Source organism: Hermetia illucens, chromosome 2, assembly GCF_905115235.1.
Source record: "Hermetia illucens chromosome 2, iHerIll2.2.curated.20191125, whole genome shotgun sequence".
In the NCBI taxonomy this organism is placed as follows: domain Eukaryota; kingdom Metazoa; phylum Arthropoda; class Insecta; order Diptera; family Stratiomyidae; genus Hermetia; species Hermetia illucens.
Window position 1 is genome coordinate 63518041 of NC_051850.1, and position 22879 is coordinate 63540919.

General features: G+C 40.7%; 1 protein-coding gene across 5 annotated transcripts; it reads right to left on the bottom strand.

Moving 5' to 3' along the window:
* Positions 1-1303: 1303 nt before the first annotated feature.
* Positions 1304-22664, bottom strand: LOC119648819 (probable E3 ubiquitin-protein ligase HERC4). 5 transcript variants are annotated; one of them, XM_038050672.1, is made up of 18 exons: positions 22504-22664; positions 22264-22347; positions 22165-22191; positions 21901-22063; positions 12984-13217; positions 12522-12919; positions 12295-12468; positions 12083-12240; positions 11754-12015; positions 11385-11693; positions 11149-11322; positions 10971-11090; positions 10781-10921; positions 10255-10715; positions 10106-10193; positions 1947-2084; positions 1774-1887; positions 1304-1713 (listed from the first exon to the last, which is right to left on the bottom strand). In XM_038050672.1, exons 2-18 carry the CDS (start codon positions 22330-22332, stop codon positions 1561-1563), a joined length of 3183 nt encoding a protein of 1060 aa, XP_037906600.1. In that variant the 5' UTR covers positions 22333-22347; positions 22504-22664; the 3' UTR covers positions 1304-1560. The 5 variants fall into 5 exon arrangements, with proteins under 5 accessions (XP_037906600.1, XP_037906599.1, XP_037906604.1 ...); XM_038050671.1 differs by having other exon boundaries at positions 21886-22063; XM_038050676.1 differs by lacking the exon at positions 22504-22664 and having other exon boundaries at positions 21886-22063; positions 22134-22191; positions 22264-22319.
* Positions 22665-22879: the final 215 nt, after the last annotated feature.

The window sequence follows — 22879 nt, forward strand, 5'->3', positions numbered from 1 at the left end:
TTTTAATATTTAAAAATTATGAAAATTACTGAATAGTTTATCATTTATTTATAAATCTTACATGTTAAGTAATATAATTCATCGGACTCATATCTGATGTGACGTCCTTTCAGGTCAGGCACGTCAGGCAATACAATGGAACCCATCATCCTAGAATGGACGACGAGTAGATGGTGCAAATCAGTGGAAGAAAAGTACAAGCTTCTCGGAAAGTCGTGAGGGGAGGAAAATTCTGAAGCACATTGCTAGGAACCGGCAGCGATGACATGTAGGACTAGTTGTTGCACTAGCCCCGCATAGATGTTTATGGCGTGCATATTTTTATAGCCAAGCAAGTCAAACTAAACAAATTGCAAATGAAATATTAATGTGAACATATTGTCCACATTGTTCGAATACTTACCTTCCAAGCATGTGGATTATCTGACGATTTTCGAGGATTGGTTTTGAATATTGGACTTAGGACTTTTTAAACTTCCTTATTACCGTAAAAAGGCGAAATTCTTCTTTTACTCCAATGAAAAAGCAAATTTCCTTTTCTTTTCTGAATTAAAACCATTACCATTAACACCAATAATAAAAGGTATTTTTACTCTTATCATTTAAATTGAAATCTTCTGAAATTGCTGCTTGAAATGAGAAAAATACTTAGGATCTTCAATGGTGAATCGATGAAGCGAGGAGTGTCCGCACATACATATATTTACTAGAGGAAAGGCCACATTTTGAAAATAATTGGATATTTCGCTTTATCCTTTTCGTACTTTCTTCCTTGCCATCAATCCACCCAGGAACTGGTTTAAATGCAACTATCTTCGTAATCCAGAATAAGAATATGCATTTCAGATGTTCGCGGATATCTCAACGTCAATAGTAGCACCGAAATCGGTTCAAGGGGACATAAAAGCAGCAACCACCGATTTCACTGTTTTTCGTCATTAATGTCATTTAAAAATTCAAATTTGTTTTCCAGTCCCAATGGTAATAATGGCAAACGGTTGTTATTTAAACCATCCTGACTAAAAAACAGGATTCAATCGTCTACTACGTCACAATTTCCACTTCACTCTTAACAGCATTTTTAGTTTCTTACAAATTTCAAGCGCGAAAATTCGAACGAAATGCACACATCAGGAATATACTCGGAAATAGTTTGTTCATGAAATCAGTCATGTAAAATTTTGAACATTTGAACAGGCAAACATTTCTGATTAGTAGGTCAGCCGAGTACATTTCAAATCAACACGTAAATCACTGTTAGTTCGAATAAGTTGCAAATGCTACTTCATAAATCCAACAGGACTGACCTGTATATAAGCAAACATTTATTAACACGCATTTCTTACATGGTATGGGTGTGAAAGATAACAAATTATAGTATCAACTATGATGTAAACATCATAAAAATAATTCAAACTTGAGTTCAGAGTCTGTCAAGGTCGCAAAGCTGTTTGTCCCCTCTTTTCCGATTTTTCTGTTTTATCCTAATATCATAAGGAACCAAATGCAATCTCTAAAAATGCTCTTCTACTATAACTTCTTTATTGTTAGATGCAACATTTAGACAAGACTAAAACCATGAGTTTGTTGTATTGCTTGCAGCACTTTGTACTTTAATCTTTCTTTTGTTTTGTATCGCGGCAAATCTAAAAGGTTGAAACATGTATGAGCAACGGGCAGGAATTTGTCGTCATTCGTCGGTTGTATTGTAATCTGCAATGAAGGTTCAGCCTTTTATGAAAGATTTTACTTATTATATTGTTGACTCCTTGCCTTGATTGCTTTCATCCCTTGTATAGGGATACGATCGCTGCCCGTCAAGTAGAGCAAAAACTTTTTCTTCTCAGCCAAAGGGAGCTCGTGGAATACTTCCCAAAACCATCGTATCTGTAAAGAATTCGTAAATTGAGTCACATTTTACCGAAAATAAGCAAACTTGGCAATACCGTCTGATCACCAGATGTGTATCCATTCTTATATTCTGCTTCTGCTTCTAATGCATACCAATCGTAATCTTCATTACCAATTACCACTGCCATCAGCTCATGTGGTTTGAATAGCTCTAGCACTCGCCCGCCGCACACCTGAATGAATAAATTATAGAAAGTACATGAATAGAATTGAAAACTTGTCAAAAAAATAAAAGCGATAAATTAAGAACAAAATGCAATCATCCAATGATAAGGAAGATCGACAGCGACATCTCAAGATAAAGAAGACACTAATTGAACTCGGAAATACTACTCCCCAGCAGGAAGTATATTGAATTATTCATAAGCCTTTATTCGAGTAAAAACTTATCTCTTATTAGTATATATCGATCGGGAGCCAGTTGCTCCCTTCTTCAGGTAGTTTTTGAGATAATCAACAATTATTGTAAACTTTACATAAACTGCGAAACAAAAACGTGACGTAAATAAAAACTAACCTTTAACTATTTTCGAACTGTTGGATCACAAACCACAAACCGGCTTAGAATCATATTTATCTAAAGAAAAATTTTATAAAATCCTTTGCATACAACGATTTTTCCTCGAAAATTCTTCAAATACAATCGAACTTCGTCAATTTCCTATATGAAATTCACTCTCTAAATCGAAAAGCCCTTTCAGTTACAGCATTTTTTTTTAACTTTTCTGGAAATATTCCGTACATTACAATCCCTTTAAGTCGAAATCGAGGAACCCATTCCGCGGTGTAAATGACAAATCTTTCTATATTCATGTATGGAAGTGTATGTTCACAAACTAACGTGCGGCACGGAAATATCAATGAAAAAATAGTGTTCCCTGCAGAAGTTTCACTGCAGTCCCAGTTTCTATGCATGATTTTCACTCCGCGGTCGGATTTTGGTGTACGAAATTTATGCTTAAAGTGTCTATTTACACATACACGACGTCCTAGAGACTACCTTCAATATTATCCTATAATACAACTACCGAAGATATAAACGATTATTTTTTTACTAATGCTTCCCACTTCAATGCTAACAGGAGATAAATTGATTTGAGAGAAAGCATAGCCAAGAAAGCTGATTAGAGTCAACGTGGCTGGGTCAACCAAGTTGAAGTCTACAATAATAGGGACAAGTAAGAACGAATAAATTACCTACCTGTCGATTATATGGGAAACAAACGGTCATGGATGACAGAGGATATTTTTACAAGTTGGTTGATCAGTGAGGATAAGAATATGATGGGTAAAATTCAATCAAGGACTCATGGGAATCATCAGAACTTCTAAATGCATTTCCAGAAACGTAGATTAAAAAAAGTTCTGTAACTTTTGGAAAATCAAAAAAATTTCAGTTCATACTTAAGATGCCACGCCTACCATAATTACAAACTATAGCGAAGTTTCCGAGAAATTTGGGTGGAATGTCTGCCAGCGGTCTGTACTGTGTCCTGATAGAAGACGATGCGACCAACCTTAAATTCTGGAACACGTTTGCCAAATTGCAGGGAACAAGAGTGACGGTGAGAATCATAATGACGGTTTAATAAAAATATCCGATAGGGAAGAAATCATCCAATCAATCAAATTGTGTCATTGCCTAATGTACCGGGTGAAGTACAATATTCTTTACACCGAAAAGAAAATTTGTTTGATTAAAGACAGAAACAAGTCGCTCAGACAAAATAAAAGCAGATTAAGTTAAAACTTATAAGTTTTATATATATATCATAATCCATACATACAAGTACATACGTTAAATTCGCTTAACAACTTCATCATCATCATCAACGGCGCAACAATCGGTATCCGGTCTAGGCCTGCCTTAATAAGGAACTCCAGACATCCCGGTTTTGCGCCGAGGTCCACCAATTCGGTATCCCTAAAAGATGTCGGGCGTCCTGATCTATCCCATCGCTCCATCTAAGGCAGGGTCTGCCTCGTCAACTTTCATGTAGATCCCTTCTTCATAACCTATAGAATTATTTACTCTGACTTCTCTATCCTGCGGGATCTACCAACGCCAAAATCGGTGGCTTTTGCTCATGACATGTAACAAATTCCAATTGACAGCGGGAATTGCAATCTTTGATAAAGGAGATATCAGATACCACGCGGAACAGAAAATTGAAGACAAAAATGCAGTTTGTGACTATTGGTAACAAAGATGCGAAAGTCTCCTCGCCCACATCTAATGTTAAACAAGTCGGGAAACGGGAATTGGACGCTTCAGGTATGAAAGGTTTTGTGTATTTCTTTTATAAAAAAAATTCAATGGACATTTGTTCCAGTAATACCTAGTACGTAATCTATAATAAAACTCCACCGAAGCCGGTCCTAAGCCCGGTTGTGAAAGGAGGAGGGATGGATAGCTTCAGTCTGAATGGCTGTACGCCACCACAGCACAGGAAAGTGCAGGAACTTTGCAGTCTTGCAGATTACTCACTAAGGAAGCTATCTCAACACCTGGCAGCTAGGGATAAAATGCACCACCAAAAATGAGAAGAAGGAGAAATTTAAGGTCCGCTCCTACTACGAAATAACGGCGGGGGCGGATACAACATCTTACCGCCCCTTGTTGCATCAGAGATTCGTCGAGCGTTTCCCGCAATTCGCGCACGTGACTGTGCAGCGAGTCGCAGACCAGTACCGCTTCATTACTCGCAGCGACACAATCCCGGCCACCATCAGGGAACGTGTTCGACTTGAAGTCATCGGGGAAACTGGTGACCGAGAGTCGATGGGGGCAGAGGCGGCGGCATCAACAACACCACGCCGCACTGCAGGCAACAGGTTCAGTACTCGCCGAAGCACTCTTCTCCACCGTCCAGCTGAGGTTTCCGCTGAGGTTCGGGACGAATTCCAAAGAGCGTGTATAGAATTCTCGGATATGGATCCTTTGCATAGACCAGGTATTCTATGGCTCTATGCATCTCCAGCAACTCTGGGAATTCTATCTCAAATCAATGATGAGATTGCCTCTCGACTGTGTGCTGATATGTCGCTGCTGCAACTACAATCACTTGTGTATTGTGGTGCAGTTGCGGCTATCAGATTCCACGGTCAGAAGATTCGCCTCCGTGTTATTGGTCTGAGTGACAAAAGAGATCCACCATGGAAAATTCGTCTGGAACGTCGGCGGGACTCACTAAGGCAGGACATTGCTAGACTGATTCAGATCAGCACTGGCAATGCCAGCCGACGGGTGAGAAATAAAGTGCAGAGGGTTTACCGGAAATATGCCATCCCCTGTGAGACATCCGTTGTTGAAATTCTGGACACACTAAAACAAAAACTTTCTGTCATATGCAGTCGGTTACGACGGTATGGCGAAAGTTATTCCAGACGTGTCCAGAATGTAACATACGCGAGGAACCAGCGGAGCTTTTTCAGATCTCTCAACGAATCCCAACAGAGCGCCCAGACAATACAGTTCTCGGTGACGGAAGCGAAAGAGTATTGGGGTGGACTTTGGGGGTGATCTGCATGTTGAGTGGATCGCCGCCGAAGGCACCCGCCATGCCAATACACCTGGCATGAATTTTGCGGATGTTACCGAAGAGGAAGTTCGACGAGCCATAAACATCTCGAAGAACTGGAGGAGCCCAGGTGCAGAATTTCTGGTATAAGAAATTTACCAGCGTACAAAGTCGGTTGGCACGCAGTATAAATAAGGTCATGAGTCGGCCGGAGGAATTTTCACCTTTCCTCACTGCGGGGATTACCTACCTTATCCCTAAGGACACGGTGCAGGACCCCGCAGACACAACACCGATCACTTGCTTACCAACCCTCTACAAATTCATCACGTCCATTATTAGTGGAAGGATCAATGCGCACCTCGAGACTAACAATATTCTGTCCGAGGAGCAGAAGGGCTGCCGAGTTGGGTCAAGGGGTTGCAAAGAGCAACACATTATCGATTCGGTAGTTGTAGAACAAGCAACTAGAGGCCAAAGAAACCTTTTTAGTTGCTATATCAATTATGCCAAGGCGTTTGATAGCGTTCCGCACACCTGGCTAATCGACATCCTACATCTGTATCGACAGTCATGAAGGGGTGGCATATCACCTTATCGGTGCATACATCTGAGGGTGCTAATACCTTAGAGCCCATCCGTATACGGAGGGGCATCTTCCAGGGGGATTCATTGAGTCCTCTTTGGTTTTGTATGGCACTGAACCCCCTTTCATGGCTACTGAATGATGCTAGAGGGCATGGTTTTGCAATAAAGTATGGCCTACGTGCTAAGTGCGAACTGACACACTTGATGTACCTAGATGACATCAAGCTGTATGCTGGTACTGACAACCATCTTAGAAGTCTGTTGCGAATAACCGACATGTTCAACCGTGATATTCGGATGGAGTTTGGATTAGACAAATGTCGAATCCAAGCCATCCGCAAAGGTCATCACGAGCCGCATGCCGGACATAGCATTGGTGACCTCCACATCGAAGCTATGACCGAGAGAGACTTCTACAAGTACCTAGGAATTCTGCAAGGAACCCATGCTCGAGTTGATGATCTGAAGGAAGTTCTGCTGTCCGAATTTCTGCGACGTGTAAAGCTGGTGCTGAAATCCCATCTCTCGGGAGGAATAAAATGAGTGCGTTGAATGTATTCGCTATCCCTTCACTGGCTTATGCATTCCGAATATTGCCGTGGACGAAGACCGATCTGGAAAACGTCCAGCGGCGGATACGGACAACTATGTCCAAATTCCGAATGCATCATCCAAAGTCTGCCGTGGAGCGGATGAACCTGCCTCGTGACATCGGAGGTAGGGGCGTGGTTGACATGGCGGCACAACATCATCGCCAAGTCGACTCGCTGCGCGCTTATTTTTACAGCAAAGAGCAGGCGAGTCCCTTGCATGCGACTGTCTGTAAGGCAGACTGTGGGCTGACTCCACTTAACTTGAAGGATCGATCTTTCAATCCTCTGAGTGGGATGAAGTCGGACCCAGAGCGGATCGATGAATGGGAGTCGAAGGCAATGCACGGTAAACACGTGAATTGTCTTTGGCAGCCATTTGTCGATTTGCATCTGTCGAACAGATGGCTGTGTGCTGGGGAGCTCTTTGCTGAGACGGAGGGTTTCAGGATCCTGATTTGACTCAGGTACTCATTCATAGCTGAGTCGACTGGTATCCCACGTCAAATCACCATACAAATCCCACTGCCACCAACGAGATTTAAACCGCGACCTTCCGTGCGACAGCCTTGTGCTCTAGCCACTCAGCTATCCGGACACCATATACATATATTATGTGAAAATATCTACATTCAGTCTTGAATTTGCAAAGAAGCAACAACTTTGATCTATTACAACTTTGTTACTAATAGTGCGATTTCCACCAAACTTGACAGGTTCATGCTGTTATAGTCTGCATTTCTGGAATTTTGTGCTAGGATGAACTTAAAGAGATTCGGCAACCAATTACTAAAAATTTTAGTAATATACTATTTATAACTTTATTTGAACAGATATCGGCATGGAAGGTATTTGGGAGCCTAGGCACCATATAGTGGCAGCCTCTTGATTTTTTTTCAGATATTTCGGTTGGGTAGTTTCTAAGAATGAGTCCGTTAATGAAATGATCACTTTCGAACCCAACTCATCAGACGCTAATGAGGGAGCAAACAGCACCTAGCAACCTCTTCGGTCGCGCTGCTCTAAGGGCAGATATGCCTCAAATTTGACAAATGGGTTCGTTGTGTACAGGATAAGGGCGGCTTCTTTGCGAAGCATCTAGAAAGTACCTTCCACGTTCTACATATAAAAACGTCTACATTCATAGCCCCAGTCAGAAAAGTTGACCATTACCCAATACGTGTCGAAAATTTAATGAATTGAGGACAGAAGTTAAAACAAATGTTCTTCCTAATAAAGCTCCTGGCTATATGAGCTTTTTACGAGAAGAATACTGCAAGACTTGCCAGAAAAGTGCCTAATCAAACAGTTACCAATAATCAATCGAGCCTTCAGATTAAAATGCGTCCTTCGACAATAAAAAGTAGCCGAAGTTATAATATATAAACCACAGGAGCCAAGTCAAGTTATTGGAAAGGCTCCTCCTTAAGAAACTTAAACACATCATTGTGAATCGAAACCTTATACCAACTCACGAATCCAATTTACAAGGTGTACTCACCGACTTTTCTCGATGTCGCTCAGGCATTTGAGAAAATATGGCATCAAGATATGTTGTATAAATTACATCGTAATATCCCGGAACAACTTTTTGAGATCCGAGCGCCTATTCAAAATGAAATACGTACGAACGTACTTTGAACTGAAAAAAAATGCAGCTGCTGTACCGCAGAGCATTTTTTTGAAACCAACGCTGTTCCTTTTGTATACCAATGATATACTTTCATCTGATAAACCCAAAATTACGAGACTTGTGAATGTCACTGCTATTGTTACCACGGGTATAAATACCGAGGAAGCAAAAATCAAGTTACAAACAGCAATTCACCACATTGTGGAATGGACCCAGAAAAGGAAAATAAAATTAAATGAAACTTACCACATCCAAGTCCATCGAGCCTAGAATCGACTTCACAACCATGGAAGATTTTGTGTATGTTTATATAAGCATGTTTGAATGGTAATTTGTTCCATTTGTACTTAGTCAGTAATGTTTATCAGACCATTCACTTTATTATGACACTGACTGAAATAGCATTGATAAACAGAGAAAAAGAAAGATAGGGCAATACAACATTTAAACCGTTGAGAATTTCTCCTGTCTAGGTTCGAACCAGCTATGAGGACACAATCCACGCACTTGTTAGCAGTGGTCGTCATTGAGGATCTACAGCGTAGTCATTCATTTGTTTGCGCCGTTTTTCCTCTTGTATAGATTCCTTCCGGAGCCGTTCATCCTACCTCAGTATGTGTTGTTTGTTTTTTTGGTGGATGTCTGGTTGGAAGCCCATTGCTCCCGAACCGCCAACCTTGAGGACCAGGTCAATTGTTTTAGACCCCCTTGAAGAAGGGATGCGATCACGGCCCTTTTACTGAGGACAGTACGTTGCCTGAATCCCTCCTTCTTTAAATGAGCTTAGCACACATTGTCAGGCAGCTCGGAAATCAACAAAATAAATGAGTCCATTTTTGATATTATTATTAGTATTAACTTTTAAGGATTTGTAGGTGTATAATGAACGTAGCACCTAGCGTATCCCAAAAGCCTGGTGATATTGAAATTAGGGATATGCTGTAAGATTACGGCACTGCATCCCCGACGGGTCGCCCGATATATCTAGATCGTAGTCTTCTGGGACGTTCTCTCAAAGACGCTCTCCTGGATTCCTGGGCACATGAATATACATAAAGACGGAGCGGTTAGAAGAGGTTCTATTCTTGATTCCACGCTGACTGTGGTGAGAAGGGAATCCACCTGTACTACTTGCGTTACTGACTCCAGATACTAAATTGAAGATTTGGCACTCTTAGGGATAAACCCGGACATGGAAGCTTGCGAAAAATCAGACAGACAGATAAGATCACAACGATCCACGGAGTACTAGACTTGGCACACCCTACAATATACACTGCCGAAGTTGCCTCGAGAAAACTGAGGCTTTTAAAATATAGCACCAAAATGGCACATCACAGCAGTAATTTACCTACCTACCTGCAACTTTTTGTTATTATTGGTTTGATGAGGAATGGTCCTACCGCTAGAAGAGATATTTTCTACTTCCAACAAACTTCACATAATTTTCGCCTCTATCAAACACACGATGCTCACAAATTTATGCCATGATTAAAACGAGGTTTCTAGTTGTCGTCCTAAAAGCAATTAAGTTCGTGAAGGATGTGAAAAAACTTATATACGAGATATGAAATGAGGCTAAAGCTCTAAAAACTTTCAATTGGCAGCTTCATTAAACGCGTGGAGGGACTAAAACATTTATCTCCAACTGGAAATTCAGAAATTTTCCGAATGACTAGAACGACTCCTAATTATGTAGATACGAACAAAGCGGATGTCGTGGAAAAAAATCATAAAATCAAGTCGCAATCTTCAGGAGACTTAACATTTTTTTCAGCTGCAGTGTTTTGTAAGAAAAATCTAAATTGGTTAGCATCTACATAAACCAATTAATCTAGTCAGTGAAAACTTTATTCATTTACCTTCATAAATCCGTCGTGGAATGCCTGGAACTGCTTCTCCACGGACTTGTTGAATATGAAATCTATGTAAAGATCTACGAACTCTTTTCTGTAAAATTAGATATATCCAATATCCAAAATTTATAAAAATGAACAACACAACACCTCACCTATTGTCACGTGTTACTGGGATCTCACTCCCATTCGGTTTTAACTCAACCACATGTGATTCCCCGAAAATATCCCGAGTTACTTCAAAGTTTAGGCCGAAAACATCTTGGACATCTTCACCATTATATTCTAATATATTTTTCAACGAGTTCGCTAGAACTGGCGACAGATCTATCAGATCATCCAAATCCACCGGTTCCTTAAGTAACTTCTTATAAAGCGCAAGTGGGAATGGCAAATGTATTATCGTAAAATTATATATAGCCAGGCCACAGATCACGCCTATCAGATAATACATTTCTACACTCTCAAATGAATGATCGGAGAACCATATAGCTCGTGAGTCTTCAAATTCTTTGAACATTCCATACTTTGGATCCAGAATATCTTTCAACAGCAACATGAAAAATTCCTTACGAACTCCGCCAGCATCTTCAGCCTCCTCCCCGTGGAATTTCACCTTAACAATGTACAAAACACTTGTTAGTTTAATTGTAAACTTAACATGGTTCCAAACATATTTACTTTGAGTGGCTTCTTCAAATCACTTGCACCGTAGTGTGAGATCTCACGGAAGGTGTCTTGAACAAGATTCTCCCGCGTTACATTCAGTACCACAAATTGTGAAATTGCGACAGGTGCACCCGTAAACATGTAGTATAGTCCCTGCAAAACTCTCAGTTAATCTAATTGTGATTTGTTTTGATATAATTACTTGAGTGGCGGCATTCTGCATTGCGCTCTGCATTTGAATTGCTTGGTCAGTTTGGAGCAGTAATGTCTTTGCTTCCGCATTGAACAGGAACGGATAATTGCACAAATGGAATGTATGTGGCTATGGAAGAAAGTAAAGTTTACTTAAAGTTGGGAACCTCGAAAACATGCCGCCTTACGTTTTTATCCATTATCCATTGCACATAATCTTGCTGGATATCTACAAAGTCCATGAGCTCTGGCATATAAAAAATACCGTAGGACACCCTGTCTTTCCGCTGCAAATGGTTTATTCGATGTAAATAAAGCAGGAAGTTGAGAGCTAGAGTCAAATTAGGTTCGTAAACTAAAATCTACACAGTATAAAGACAATCATTAGGGTATGCATCTCTAACACAATGACTAGCTACTCTACCCTTTTATCGTCCTCTCTCTTTTTGGCAAAGTTGAAGTTTATTATATACAGCACGACACTTTTGTAGTTTGTTACAAGGCCCTCGAAAAATTCGGCAGGCAGTGATGCCCACCATTCTGAAACTATTTTCCCTGGTATTGCCGAAAGTTTGAACACAGCCTGACAAAATGGTGTATGCAACCTGAGATAGTTTTTAGCATTAACAAACTCGTGATATAAAGGCAAAATGACGTAGATTCGCAATGTTTCTACGTCCGCTGGCGATGGCACCAATGTTTTCATTAGGTCATTTGTGACACCGTCCCATATCTTAAATACAGAAAGCAATTATAGAGATAAATACAACTAAGAACCACCAATTTAGCGTACAATTTGTTTCAAACTCTCATTTTCAATTCGTCGAATGTTTTTGAATATTTCTTCAGCAGCAGCAATATCAATTCCATGATGCTTCGAAGTACAACAATAGTGCTCATCATTCGGGAGTAGACACGAACCATTTATACACGCTTGGCTTTTAAATATTAATTCTATGTTTGACAGTAAATCTAGGTCAACGGACCCTTCGGCAGGCACTTCAGCACATGCTTTCGTCATTTCTGACGTCAGGCACAATATTTGGGTTTTTGAACTGTAAAAAGCAACATCATAACTATGTTTACCAGATATTCGTATGACATCTGAAACAGAACATTTACTCGTGTACACGGCAGTCATCCGGTGGTATATTATCAGAAAATTCTGTCGTCGATACAAAGCACTGGTCGCCACCTGAAAATATTCGTCTTATGCTCATTGTTGACACGTCTCTAGGACTTTCTTCGCCATTCAATAAAGATGTCCCGTTGGGAGAAACCTGCAAGCAAGCAGGCGGTGAGTTTTGTTGATAACGTTCATTTGTAACTTATACCCAAGGTCCCAGAACAACTTGTGGAATGAAAGAATTATTTGTATTCCTGGCACCTAGTTGACCTGAACATCCTAAACCAAAACCATATACTCGACCTCTCGATGCAACCAGTGCCAATGTATGTCGGCTACCACAAGAGATTTGGGTTATGGTACTCCCCATTAACTCCAGTACCTAAAATCCCAAATAAGCAGATCTTTTCCATACATTTCTCTTCAATGACTTACCATTCTCGGAAGAATTTCGTTAGAAGCAATACCGTGTCCCAATTGTCCATAAGTCCCTGAGCCACATGTAAAAACACCTCCATCAACTGTTAAAAATACAGAAAAGTCGTCACCACATGAAATGTAGCGAACACCTAAACTACGCAGTGTTTTTAGTTGTGTTGGATATGATCGAAACTGTTCGTCGTTTAGTCCTAGTTGACCGCAACTGTTTTTACCCCAGCCAAAGACTGCTCCGGATTTTGAAATGACAAAACTATGATTTGCTCCGCAAGCAATGAAAGCTATTGGTATTCCCGCTAAGGACTTCACTTCCGTCGGTCTCATCACCTTTTCGCTTGTGCTTCCAATACCCAATTGACCGTAGCTATTCAAACCCCATGCAAACAATTGTCCATCTGCAACGAATTTAACGAACGACAATAACCGCCACAATTCTTGAATGTCTAAGGTATAACTTACTATTGCTAAGAGCTAAGCAATGATTGTGACCACTTGCGATTTGAACGATGTGCTTAGTTGCCAAGAGTTTTATGATTTTTGGATGAGGTTGAAGGCTCCCATTTTCCAATCCTAGTTGTCCAGTGCTGTCCGATCCCCAGCTGAACACTTGACCCCATTCGTTTAAGGCTAATGAGTGAGCTATACCGCAGCTTATCTGTGTGATTACGTAGTTTTCAAGACCAGCAATCGGTTCTAAAAACAAAGGATATTTTCCAAAATGAATAAAATTTACTTATGAATTAGGGATAATAATAATAAGCTCTACTGCATGCAGACATCGAAATATCATTAATAACTTACAGATTGGCTGCTTTAATCAAAAGGTGGATACAATCAAAGGTAGTAAAAAGTATTTCTACTTTAAAAGCTAGTTCATGAATTTTTGTCGAAAAATTAAATCACAAATAGCAATCAATGGCATTTCGTCTACAACTGCGATACACATTTTCAAATGCGATTGCTCGCGTCCCGCTGAAGCGATGAAGCGGAACTCGCGCAGTTTTATGGAGTGTGCAGTCCCCTCAATTAATGCATCCACCGTTGTGGGTGACAATTAACACTCCGCTCTATTCCGAATGGTGGAAGCTCGTAGTGTTATATAAACCTGTGTGTCCCCATAGTTAATTTTAAAGTGATAAAACTTGTTAGCCAACCACTTCTAGATTTCAACTCCTATTTCCTGGATGTTCTTTTTTCCAAATTGCGACGATTTATTTTTTTTCGATGTACACTGCTTCACTAGTGCAAGTGATTTGATAAAATTCAAGTGGTGTTGGATAGTTCTGCGCCCTCATTTTTAAGGTTTTGTGTAAACACAAAACCTTTTTAAAATCTGTCCGTCTGTCTGTCCGCCACACGCATTTTTCTCGGAGACGGTTACATCGATTAACACCAAATTTGGTAGAAAGCTGGAAACTGTGAACAATCACACATACAGTGAGTTACATCCTTTTACTACGAATTTAAGAGGAGGTCCCCATACATACAAAAGGGAGGTGTACATTTTTTTTTCATCAAATATAGTCATGTGGGGTATCAAATTAAAGGTCTGGGTTAGTACTTTTCGAAGCCGGACTTAGTTTTGAGATTTGTTGGAAGGGTGGGGAGTGCGGGGGCTTGAAAGTGGCCATTTTTTTAAGAATTTTTTGAGGCCAACTTAGTAGCACAAAGAACGTTTTGCATGGACCGGAAGAGATGGTAATCACTTGGTGCCAGATCCGGAATATACGGTGGGTGCGATAGGACATCCCATCCGAGCTCCCGTAGCTTCTGGCGGGTCATCAAAGATGTGTGAGGCCGAGCGTTGTCCTGGTGGAACACAACACCATTCCTATTGACCAATCCTGGCCGCTTCTGGTCAATCGCCTATTTCAAACAGTCGAGTTGCTCACAGTAGAGGACCGAATTGAGGGTCTGGCCATAGTTGAGCAGCGTATAGTGGATGACTCCCTTCCAATCCCACCAAACACACAGCAAAACCTTCCTGGCCATCAATCCGGGCTTGGCGATGGTTTGAGCCGGCTCGCCGCTCTTCGATCACGATCTTTTTCGCTTGAGATTTTCGTTCGTGATCCACTTTTCATCACCAGTCACCATCCGCTTCAAAAATGAGTCGAATTCTTTCCGTTTCAGCAGTGCATCGCAGGCGTTGATTCGGTCCAAGAGATTTTTTTGCGTCAAGTCGTGTGGCACCCAAACATCCAGCTTTTTTGGAATCCAATCTTCTGCAAACGCTTCCAAACGGTTTTATGGTCCTTACCCAGTGGATGATTTCGACGATTTTATCGGTTTCTACGACGATTTGCCTATCAAGAACGAAATCGATTGAACCAACGTTGTGCTGTCCGAATCGTTACAGTATCGGACCCATAAACTTCACAATTTTTTTTGGCCGCCTTCGTTGCATTTTTACCTCAGGTAGTAAAAATGTAAAATATGACGAATTTCTTGGTTGGTGGACTCCATCTTTGACGCGCTGTAACTTGAGACTGAAACGATCATAAAACTGTCAAAGAGACACCTGTAGCCCAGATTGTCGTCTTTGCCTTGCGTATAGTATGACCTGATGCGATAAGTATAACACAAGATATGTTTGAGTGTCGCCATCTATTGACAAAATACGACATTAATTTTTCCCCAACCTAATATATGCATATATTACGTGCTACGTACGAAGAAATACACAAAACCTTTCGTATCCCAAGCGTCCAGCTTCCGGTTTCCCGAGTTGTTTAAGGTTTTGTGTGAAATAAAACCTTATTAGTATCGATTCGATGTCTGTCTGTCTGGCACACCCGATTTATTCGGAAACGGCTGGGCAGATTGTCACGAAAATTTGTGAGAGCATGTGGTCTGATGTTCCCTTTGCATATAGCAAGTGGCGTCATTTTGTGTTAAGTTTAAGGATGGATATGGATGGAGGGTGCAAATTTTTTTTATAGAATATAGTCATGTGGGGTATCAATTGAAATGGCTCAATTAGTTCTTTTGGAACTGGTGAGATCGGGTGAAAGGTAGGGGAGTGAGGGCTCAAAATATGTCCCACAAAAATTGTAACAGGTCTCTTTTTCAGAACCAATCCAACCGAAAAATCTGAAAAAAATCACGGCGGTGTATCTAAACGAAATCTAGGCCTCAAAATACATCCCGTTCCGATATCTGCATGAATAAAGTTAATAATAGTATATTAGCATATTTTAGAAATTTTGCCGGAAATCCCCCTTAAGTCCATGCTAGAACTACAAAATTGCATTTGTATAAAGGACGACATAAGGCACAATTTGGATATGTACAGTATTCGATAATAGGCAGTTTGTTTAGGGTGAGAATAATATCTATGTCTGTAATATGTACGTATAAATTGTAGTTTGGAAAAATATGAAGGAATATGTTGGATCTATAGCGGATGGAGAAATGTGCGTAGAAGTTTCTCACTTAAAATGATCACGAAACCTTTGTGGGTAACACGAGGGTTGAAAATGATGATTTCTTTCACAGACCCATTCTCAGAAACTACCTAACCGAAAAATCTGAAAAAAAATCTAGAAGCGGCCACTACATTGTGCTTAGGCTCCGAAATACCTTCCAGACCGATATCTAAATAAAGTTAATAATATTTATAATATAATTTTTAGTTATTGATTGTAGAAGCCCCTTAAGTTCACTCTAGAATTATGAATTATGCACCAATGTAGGCTGTGATATGAAGCATGATCTTCCCAAGTTTGGTAGAAATCACAACAAACAATAAAGTCATAATAGGTCAAAGTTGTTGCTTATGTGCAAATTCAAGACTTTAAATGTAATTATCACGCGAAAGTGGATGTTTTTCTCTAAATGTAGGCGGTTGTGGTTTGAAATGAATGACATTGATTAGTATTTTCTGAAACAGGTTGTAGTTTTGAAATTAACTAATTAATTAACTGTAACGAATTAGAGATTGAAGAAACGAAATCTGCAGGCTAAATGTGAGAAAAATACATTCAAAAGAGCTATAAATTCAAAAAATCGAAAAAAAAAAACAAAATTTAAGTGTTAGAATACATATGTTACATTACCGATCTCCTCAAAAAGTTACCAAACATATTCAGCAAGTAACATCAGCGCCTTTTGGTTATTTAAAAGATTGTATACCTTAAATATGTTTTATTGATTGTCTAATAAGGAGAAATTTGTCAAGAAAAAACATGAATCGCCGCCTATCTATAAAATCGCAGTTTTCTATTCACCTGTTGAATGAGCTCATCATTCTGGATTCTCAGTATGCCAATACGATCTTCATCATGAATTGGGTATTTAACCTTTCCTTGACGCATCATTCTAGTTATATAAACTAGACACAATTTCCGACGAGTTTGGGCAGGATTCTTTCGCACATAGAACTTAAATGGCAAATAAATCGTTGCAACTGGCGGAAGCTCATTTTCGCGACCACTGTTAGACAACACTCGCAGTGATTTCAGAAATTATGAGCAATGGCGCTGCTTCCGTTAAACTGTAAAATTGTGGATGGGCTTTACTTTTCAAATATGCTTAGTAATAAAATATTACTACATTTTGGGAATTTACTGGAAAAATCCGTTAAGTTCTACCTAGGAGTACATAATTTTGCAGAAGTAGAAGTCAAAATGCAGGCTCTGATCATTTCCGTGCAAATTTGACTATAAATCACAAAGCCATAGTAAATCAAAGTCATGTCTATCATGTGAACTTCTGCTTCCCAAGGAATCATAGATTGTTAATATCAGGAATAGTCCAGCGTCGAACTATAGGTCTATGAATTTTTTCAAAAACTTCTTCTGACTTCGTTGAGGCCGCACAGCATATGGAACACTTCTATTCTTATGATTAGAACAGAATAATGCCTACTAGCGACCGAGTCGTTATGGAGTGATGGCGGGAATACTTCAAACAATCAATGGAAAAAATTTTCCATTTCCTACGAGTTCAACCTTTCAAGACATTTCCTTGGTCTTGATAACCGCCTGAATATCAATTAGAATAGCACCATTTTGTCCCCTATAGTTCCATTGGGTTTTGAAGGAGACATAGCTATCTATGGCGTATAATTCCGCCATAGGTCGCTGCCACGCTCTCTCAGCTTGCTCTGTTAGTCCAACGTGTTTGAAATTCTCGAAATGAAATTTCATTGTCACGCTATTCCTTTGTATCACCAATTCGAAATACGGCATAGTGTCGATTTCTTTTTAGCTTTTCTTTCTTAGCAGCTATCCGCCTCACTGATAACCTTGGGCATTCTGAAGATTGCCTTTTTTGCCTACATTCGTATGTAAAAATGAATAGGAATCCCAGAAGAAGCTTCAGGGATGCCGTTGGGCACGTCCCCATTGAACCAGTAATACACATACAAACCAGTCCTTGAAATGTGTTAACTCTTTGGCTGTTGTGCTGATTTCGGTTTTACCTGCCGATATTAGCACCTCATAAGTAATCATTTGCCTTGGTAAAGCAGTGTATATCCCACGTAGTATTTTCGGGGTGCATTCGCATTTCTGTCCTGCTGTTCACCTGCAAATTATCAAAGCCCTTTTAACTTCTGAAATATTCCCAACATGTGTCGTCGTCCAGAGTAGTCTTTGGTTTAGCATAATTCTCAAGTATTTGACCTTTATTTCACGTTTAACTATCATGTCGAAATATCCCCATATAGCAGGAATCGTAGTGACCGTCGTTGTGCACTGCCCCAGAATTTCCGATTCTTCGATTGCGTCTTCTAATCCCTGACTCCAGAGAAATAATGCGCTATTCTATTGAAACTACAAAGGCCAACGATTCCCCGGTTTTCCCCACTGGCTTTTGTCTTTGAAGTTTTCTATCGAGTACCTACTTAAATATTGGAATATTGCTTATACGTTGGATCATAAGTCTCCATCACACTTCGCCTCGATAATTCTTCGTCTTTAAAATACATTAAGCATTTTTTTAGAAGCTAGAGTGTTTTGCCTTCAAAGCATAACACAAGTCTTACAATTGATTAATACGAAAAAATTTTCGTACGCTTGCGTTTGCGGTGGGCCTCCAAAATTATCAGGATGGGATAGCACGCTCTATCAGTGAGAATTAGACTCGCTAAAATTGCTCACCAATTGTATGCGTAAACTAATAAAATCGTCTCCATGTTCTCGATTGTGATGCGATGGTTGAGGGGGCAGAGCGCCAGCCTCTAAATCTCATTGTTCTGGGTTTGAATTCCATGGCTGTCTGTGTTTGTCTCACTGCTGTGAGCTAATCACTTGCACCGCATTAAGTGTGATGATAATGGAATCGAAGCGTGGCCTCATTGAAAAATGGAGGGAAGAAAACAATAACACAATAACAATGAATGCTTTGTGTTATTATTTGAGTTTAGTTTTCGTTGATTTGTAGCATTTGCTTGCTGCCTTTTGAGGTTAATAAAGATTTCAGTTATGATGAAATGGATCGTGATGATGATATCGTCTGTGTAGGCCACTATTTGGTTGAGGCTGTACAAAGGCATGCCTATGGCATCTACGGTTAGCTTCCTTACGATGTGCCCTAGTGCCATAATTGAATAAAAATGGATCTAGTCCATCATCGTGCCCTAGTTAGTTCTGTGTTTCGAATGCATTCGATAGGTTTTTATTGATCCTGGACTTGGTCGTTGAGTTACTAATAGTTATTCTGGTAAGTCGGACAAATTATACTAGGACTCCGAAAGCATTATCTTTCACAGAATGTTCTGTTCCATTGTACATTGTCCTATACCAGCTCAAAATCCAAAAATAATTGGTGTACGTTCATATTTAAAAAAAATCAATAAGATGTACGGCAATGGGTGAAGAGCCTCGGAATGGGTTGGTAATACGAAAACGACCACACAAACGAGCAACTTACTATGCTTTTGAAGCTAGCGACGCGAAGTTACAAGCAGTTTCCAAAAGTGGGAAACTATCAGGAAAACGTGTGTTTGGAGTCTTAGTGTCTGAAGCAACTGAAGAGAAGTACAATGAAGTTGAAGACAATTCCTATGATCTGGAAAGATTTTTTGATTCACTGCCACCAAATGATATAGTTGGCATCTTTAACGCAAAAACACAAAGACAAAAACTGGTGGCCACAGTCTTCATGATGCAACTTATCATAATAACCAGCACCTCATTGATTTCGCATTTAGCAGAAATTTAAATTCGACAGGCTTCCCAAATAAATGCATCCGTATAACTACCTGAGCATTCGCAGAGCGCAGAGCATCCCCTCTACTCTAGCAACCTTCATGTTAGGTCATATCAAAAAGCGAACTATGATGCCGACGGTACTAGGTTAAAACCATACATAGGTGCCCGTTGCCGACTCATGGAATAAAAATCAAACTCGTCCTTAAATTCGAGATACAAGGCCTGAAAAACGAGACAGCAACCGACTTCGATGCTGCAAAATATTCCGAATGGAAACTTGAAAAAAATGAGACATAATGACAGCAGAATGAAAGGAAAAACAAGGACAAAACAAGAGAACTACGACAAACGGTTTGCTGATCCTGTCTTCATCGCGTCAGCAAACAAATTTCAAACTTGCATCTCGTAGTTTAGATACGTTCCCGCTGCCAGCTCATCGCTCTCGGTGCAATGCGGTTGGCCAGTGCAAACTGCCACTTGGAGTGTCAAGTCAGCGCTCTGGTTTTTTCAGGCAGAATCAAAATTCTAAGTGCATAGAGTAAGAAGCGATACCACATGCTATCACCTGATGATTTCTACCCTAGACCCCGATACCATCTCTTACGTGTCGGATAATATGCGCTCGTCGCTTGAGACGGGCAAGTATGAAACGTTAGAGATGGTTATCATCGTCCGCCTTACGGAGTTACGGGACGCACAACTACACAAGCTGCTTACGAACGTCACGCTTGGGGACAAACTTACGATACCGTCACCTCCTCGACAGTCTCACCAGTCTTCCCATGGCCTGCACGCTCGAACCGGCTACACGGGTTCACACCATTAGCGCTGCCTCATCTTCATAGACACCTCGCGGCCTTTCAGGGGACAAATAGAGGCAAAGTATCCGACAAGTGGCACGCTACAGGTGACTACTGATAACTAAATACACCCCGACTGGACGAGTCCCTCCCGAGGACATCTACAAACGACCGTCACCACGCCACCATGCAGCTCAAACCCTGTAGCGGATTTTTAGTTATGTCTTTATAAGGCTACACTTCGGCTGATGACACCCTGCTTTCCTCCAACGACCCTGAATCACATCAACATCGCCATGAAAAACTTCATTGGCTCCTACAGGCAGCCAAGCTCCAGGACAACTGGGACAAATGCCAAATCGGCCATTATGAAGTCATATTCGTTGACTAACACATCGGCAAGAAGGATTTGCCTCCACAACAGCCCAAAATCCAAGCAATCTTCGAGACGAAAGACGAACAACTCCCCCACCTGGTCGCAAACCCCCGCCTCAAGTTTCATCAACTCGAGTTGGACGGCCACATTGCTTACTACACGGAGTTCAATAGCACGATCTAGCCATATTTACCAGTTTGACTGGCACATCTCAGCGGCCGGACCACAGCTAAACCTGTGGTGGCTAGGTTCTTTTGACCGAATATCCGCAAGGACGCCTTGCGCTGGTCCAAGCATTCATATACCGGCTTGCATCGAATAATCCAAAGTGTGACCACCGCACGTTCGTAGTAGAAGTAAACGGTGTCCCAAGAACCCTCTCTACGGACCACCATCTTAGCCGTCACAACCACTGCCTATTATTTGTAACCTTCGACTCTACAGCTGATTCCATCAGCCCTTGGGCAACTCCATCACAACATCGCGGTCCCCAAGAGGAGAGTCACATTTTACATGTGGTGCACCCGACGCTCCCGCTGCCAGCTCAGCGCTTGAAAGCAAGCGTTGATCCCCAGCGTAATCTTCGTCTAAAAATCGGATCCATCTTAGCAGTCTTTAGAGATAGTCGCGCTTTCCTACTTTTTGCTTCTGATGTCTTTAACATCGATTTTCGAGATCATTCATTTTTGCAGTTTAATTTTCTGATTATCACCAAATAAATACTATTAAGCAGAAGTACTAAGTTCTTTTTCCTCATAAACTTGAACTATACCTACATCAATGCATGTCACAATAGTACCAGTGGAAATAAATCCCGAGTGGTATCAAGTTGGCAACACTGCGCCGATTTCGGTGGAATCATCAGAGAACCCCAGCTAATCTCCCCGGGGCAAAGCGCGACCGCAGAACTTCAGAACTCTAGAATGCTACGCTACTGGCATGCTTCCCAAGGTCTACCATCAAAACAAGATGCAAAACTCCAAAATGAACAAAACGACATATGGTGGGCAATGAATTTAAGTACATACTAAATATGGACATACGTGGCCTTTTCCTAGACAGGTCGTGCCCCAGTTGTCCGTGATCATTGCAGCCGCACGAGAACGTCTTTCCGGCCTTCGTCAGCAGGACCGTGTGGTTGCAGCCACATGCGGCTTGGATCAGACCCGGTGCTTCTGACCATGTCATTTTCCGAGGTGTCAAGATCTGAAAAGAAAGTGAACAGGAAATGCATCTTTTTAGTGAGGACGCTGTTGTCTTGGCAAATTCTTGCTACTTTTGTTTGAAGTAAACACTCAGAAGCGTACATTCATCAATTCACTCTTCCATTGCAGCTGTTGCGTGTATGGAAAACAAGCATTACATTCATTGCGTTTGGCTTGCGCAATTACAAAGGGTCTACTTACAAGCTCGTCCTCAATCCCGCCCAGGCCGAGTTCTCCATGTGATGTGTTCCCCCAACAATATACAGCCATGGCTCAAGTAAAATCCTGCAAAAGAAGTAGCTTACTTCTCTACACAAAATAATATTAAATTTGTTTATTATTCTAGAAAAATCACTAAATTGACAAGTTCGGGTATGACAACTACAATTCAGGCTTTGTTCACAGAACGAACAAGCTCTTGGCTTATTTCGCACCGCTTACCGTTCACTAATTAATTTAGATATAACTCAATGCATTGTAAAGATAGTATAACTAGCATTTAGTGTGGTTCTTGGCTCCTTAATTTGTCTTTCACTCCGGATTTATTTTCAGCGAAATTTGACAGTTGAGCAGAATGCAGTTGGAAGTGATATGTGCATTCTTTCTCACTGAGTCCGTTCACACGCCTCGATTTACCTTCCTTTTGCGTTTCTTCTTCTATCCAATCCAGCAATTCAGCTAATGCAAATTTGAAATTCAAAGTCATGAATTAATGGCCGCATTCAATACTCGCCAACAGGTTGTTTCCGAAAATGAATCCTATCTCGCTTTAAGTTTTGACATTTTAACCCTTTAGTCGCGCATTTTGCAATTTACG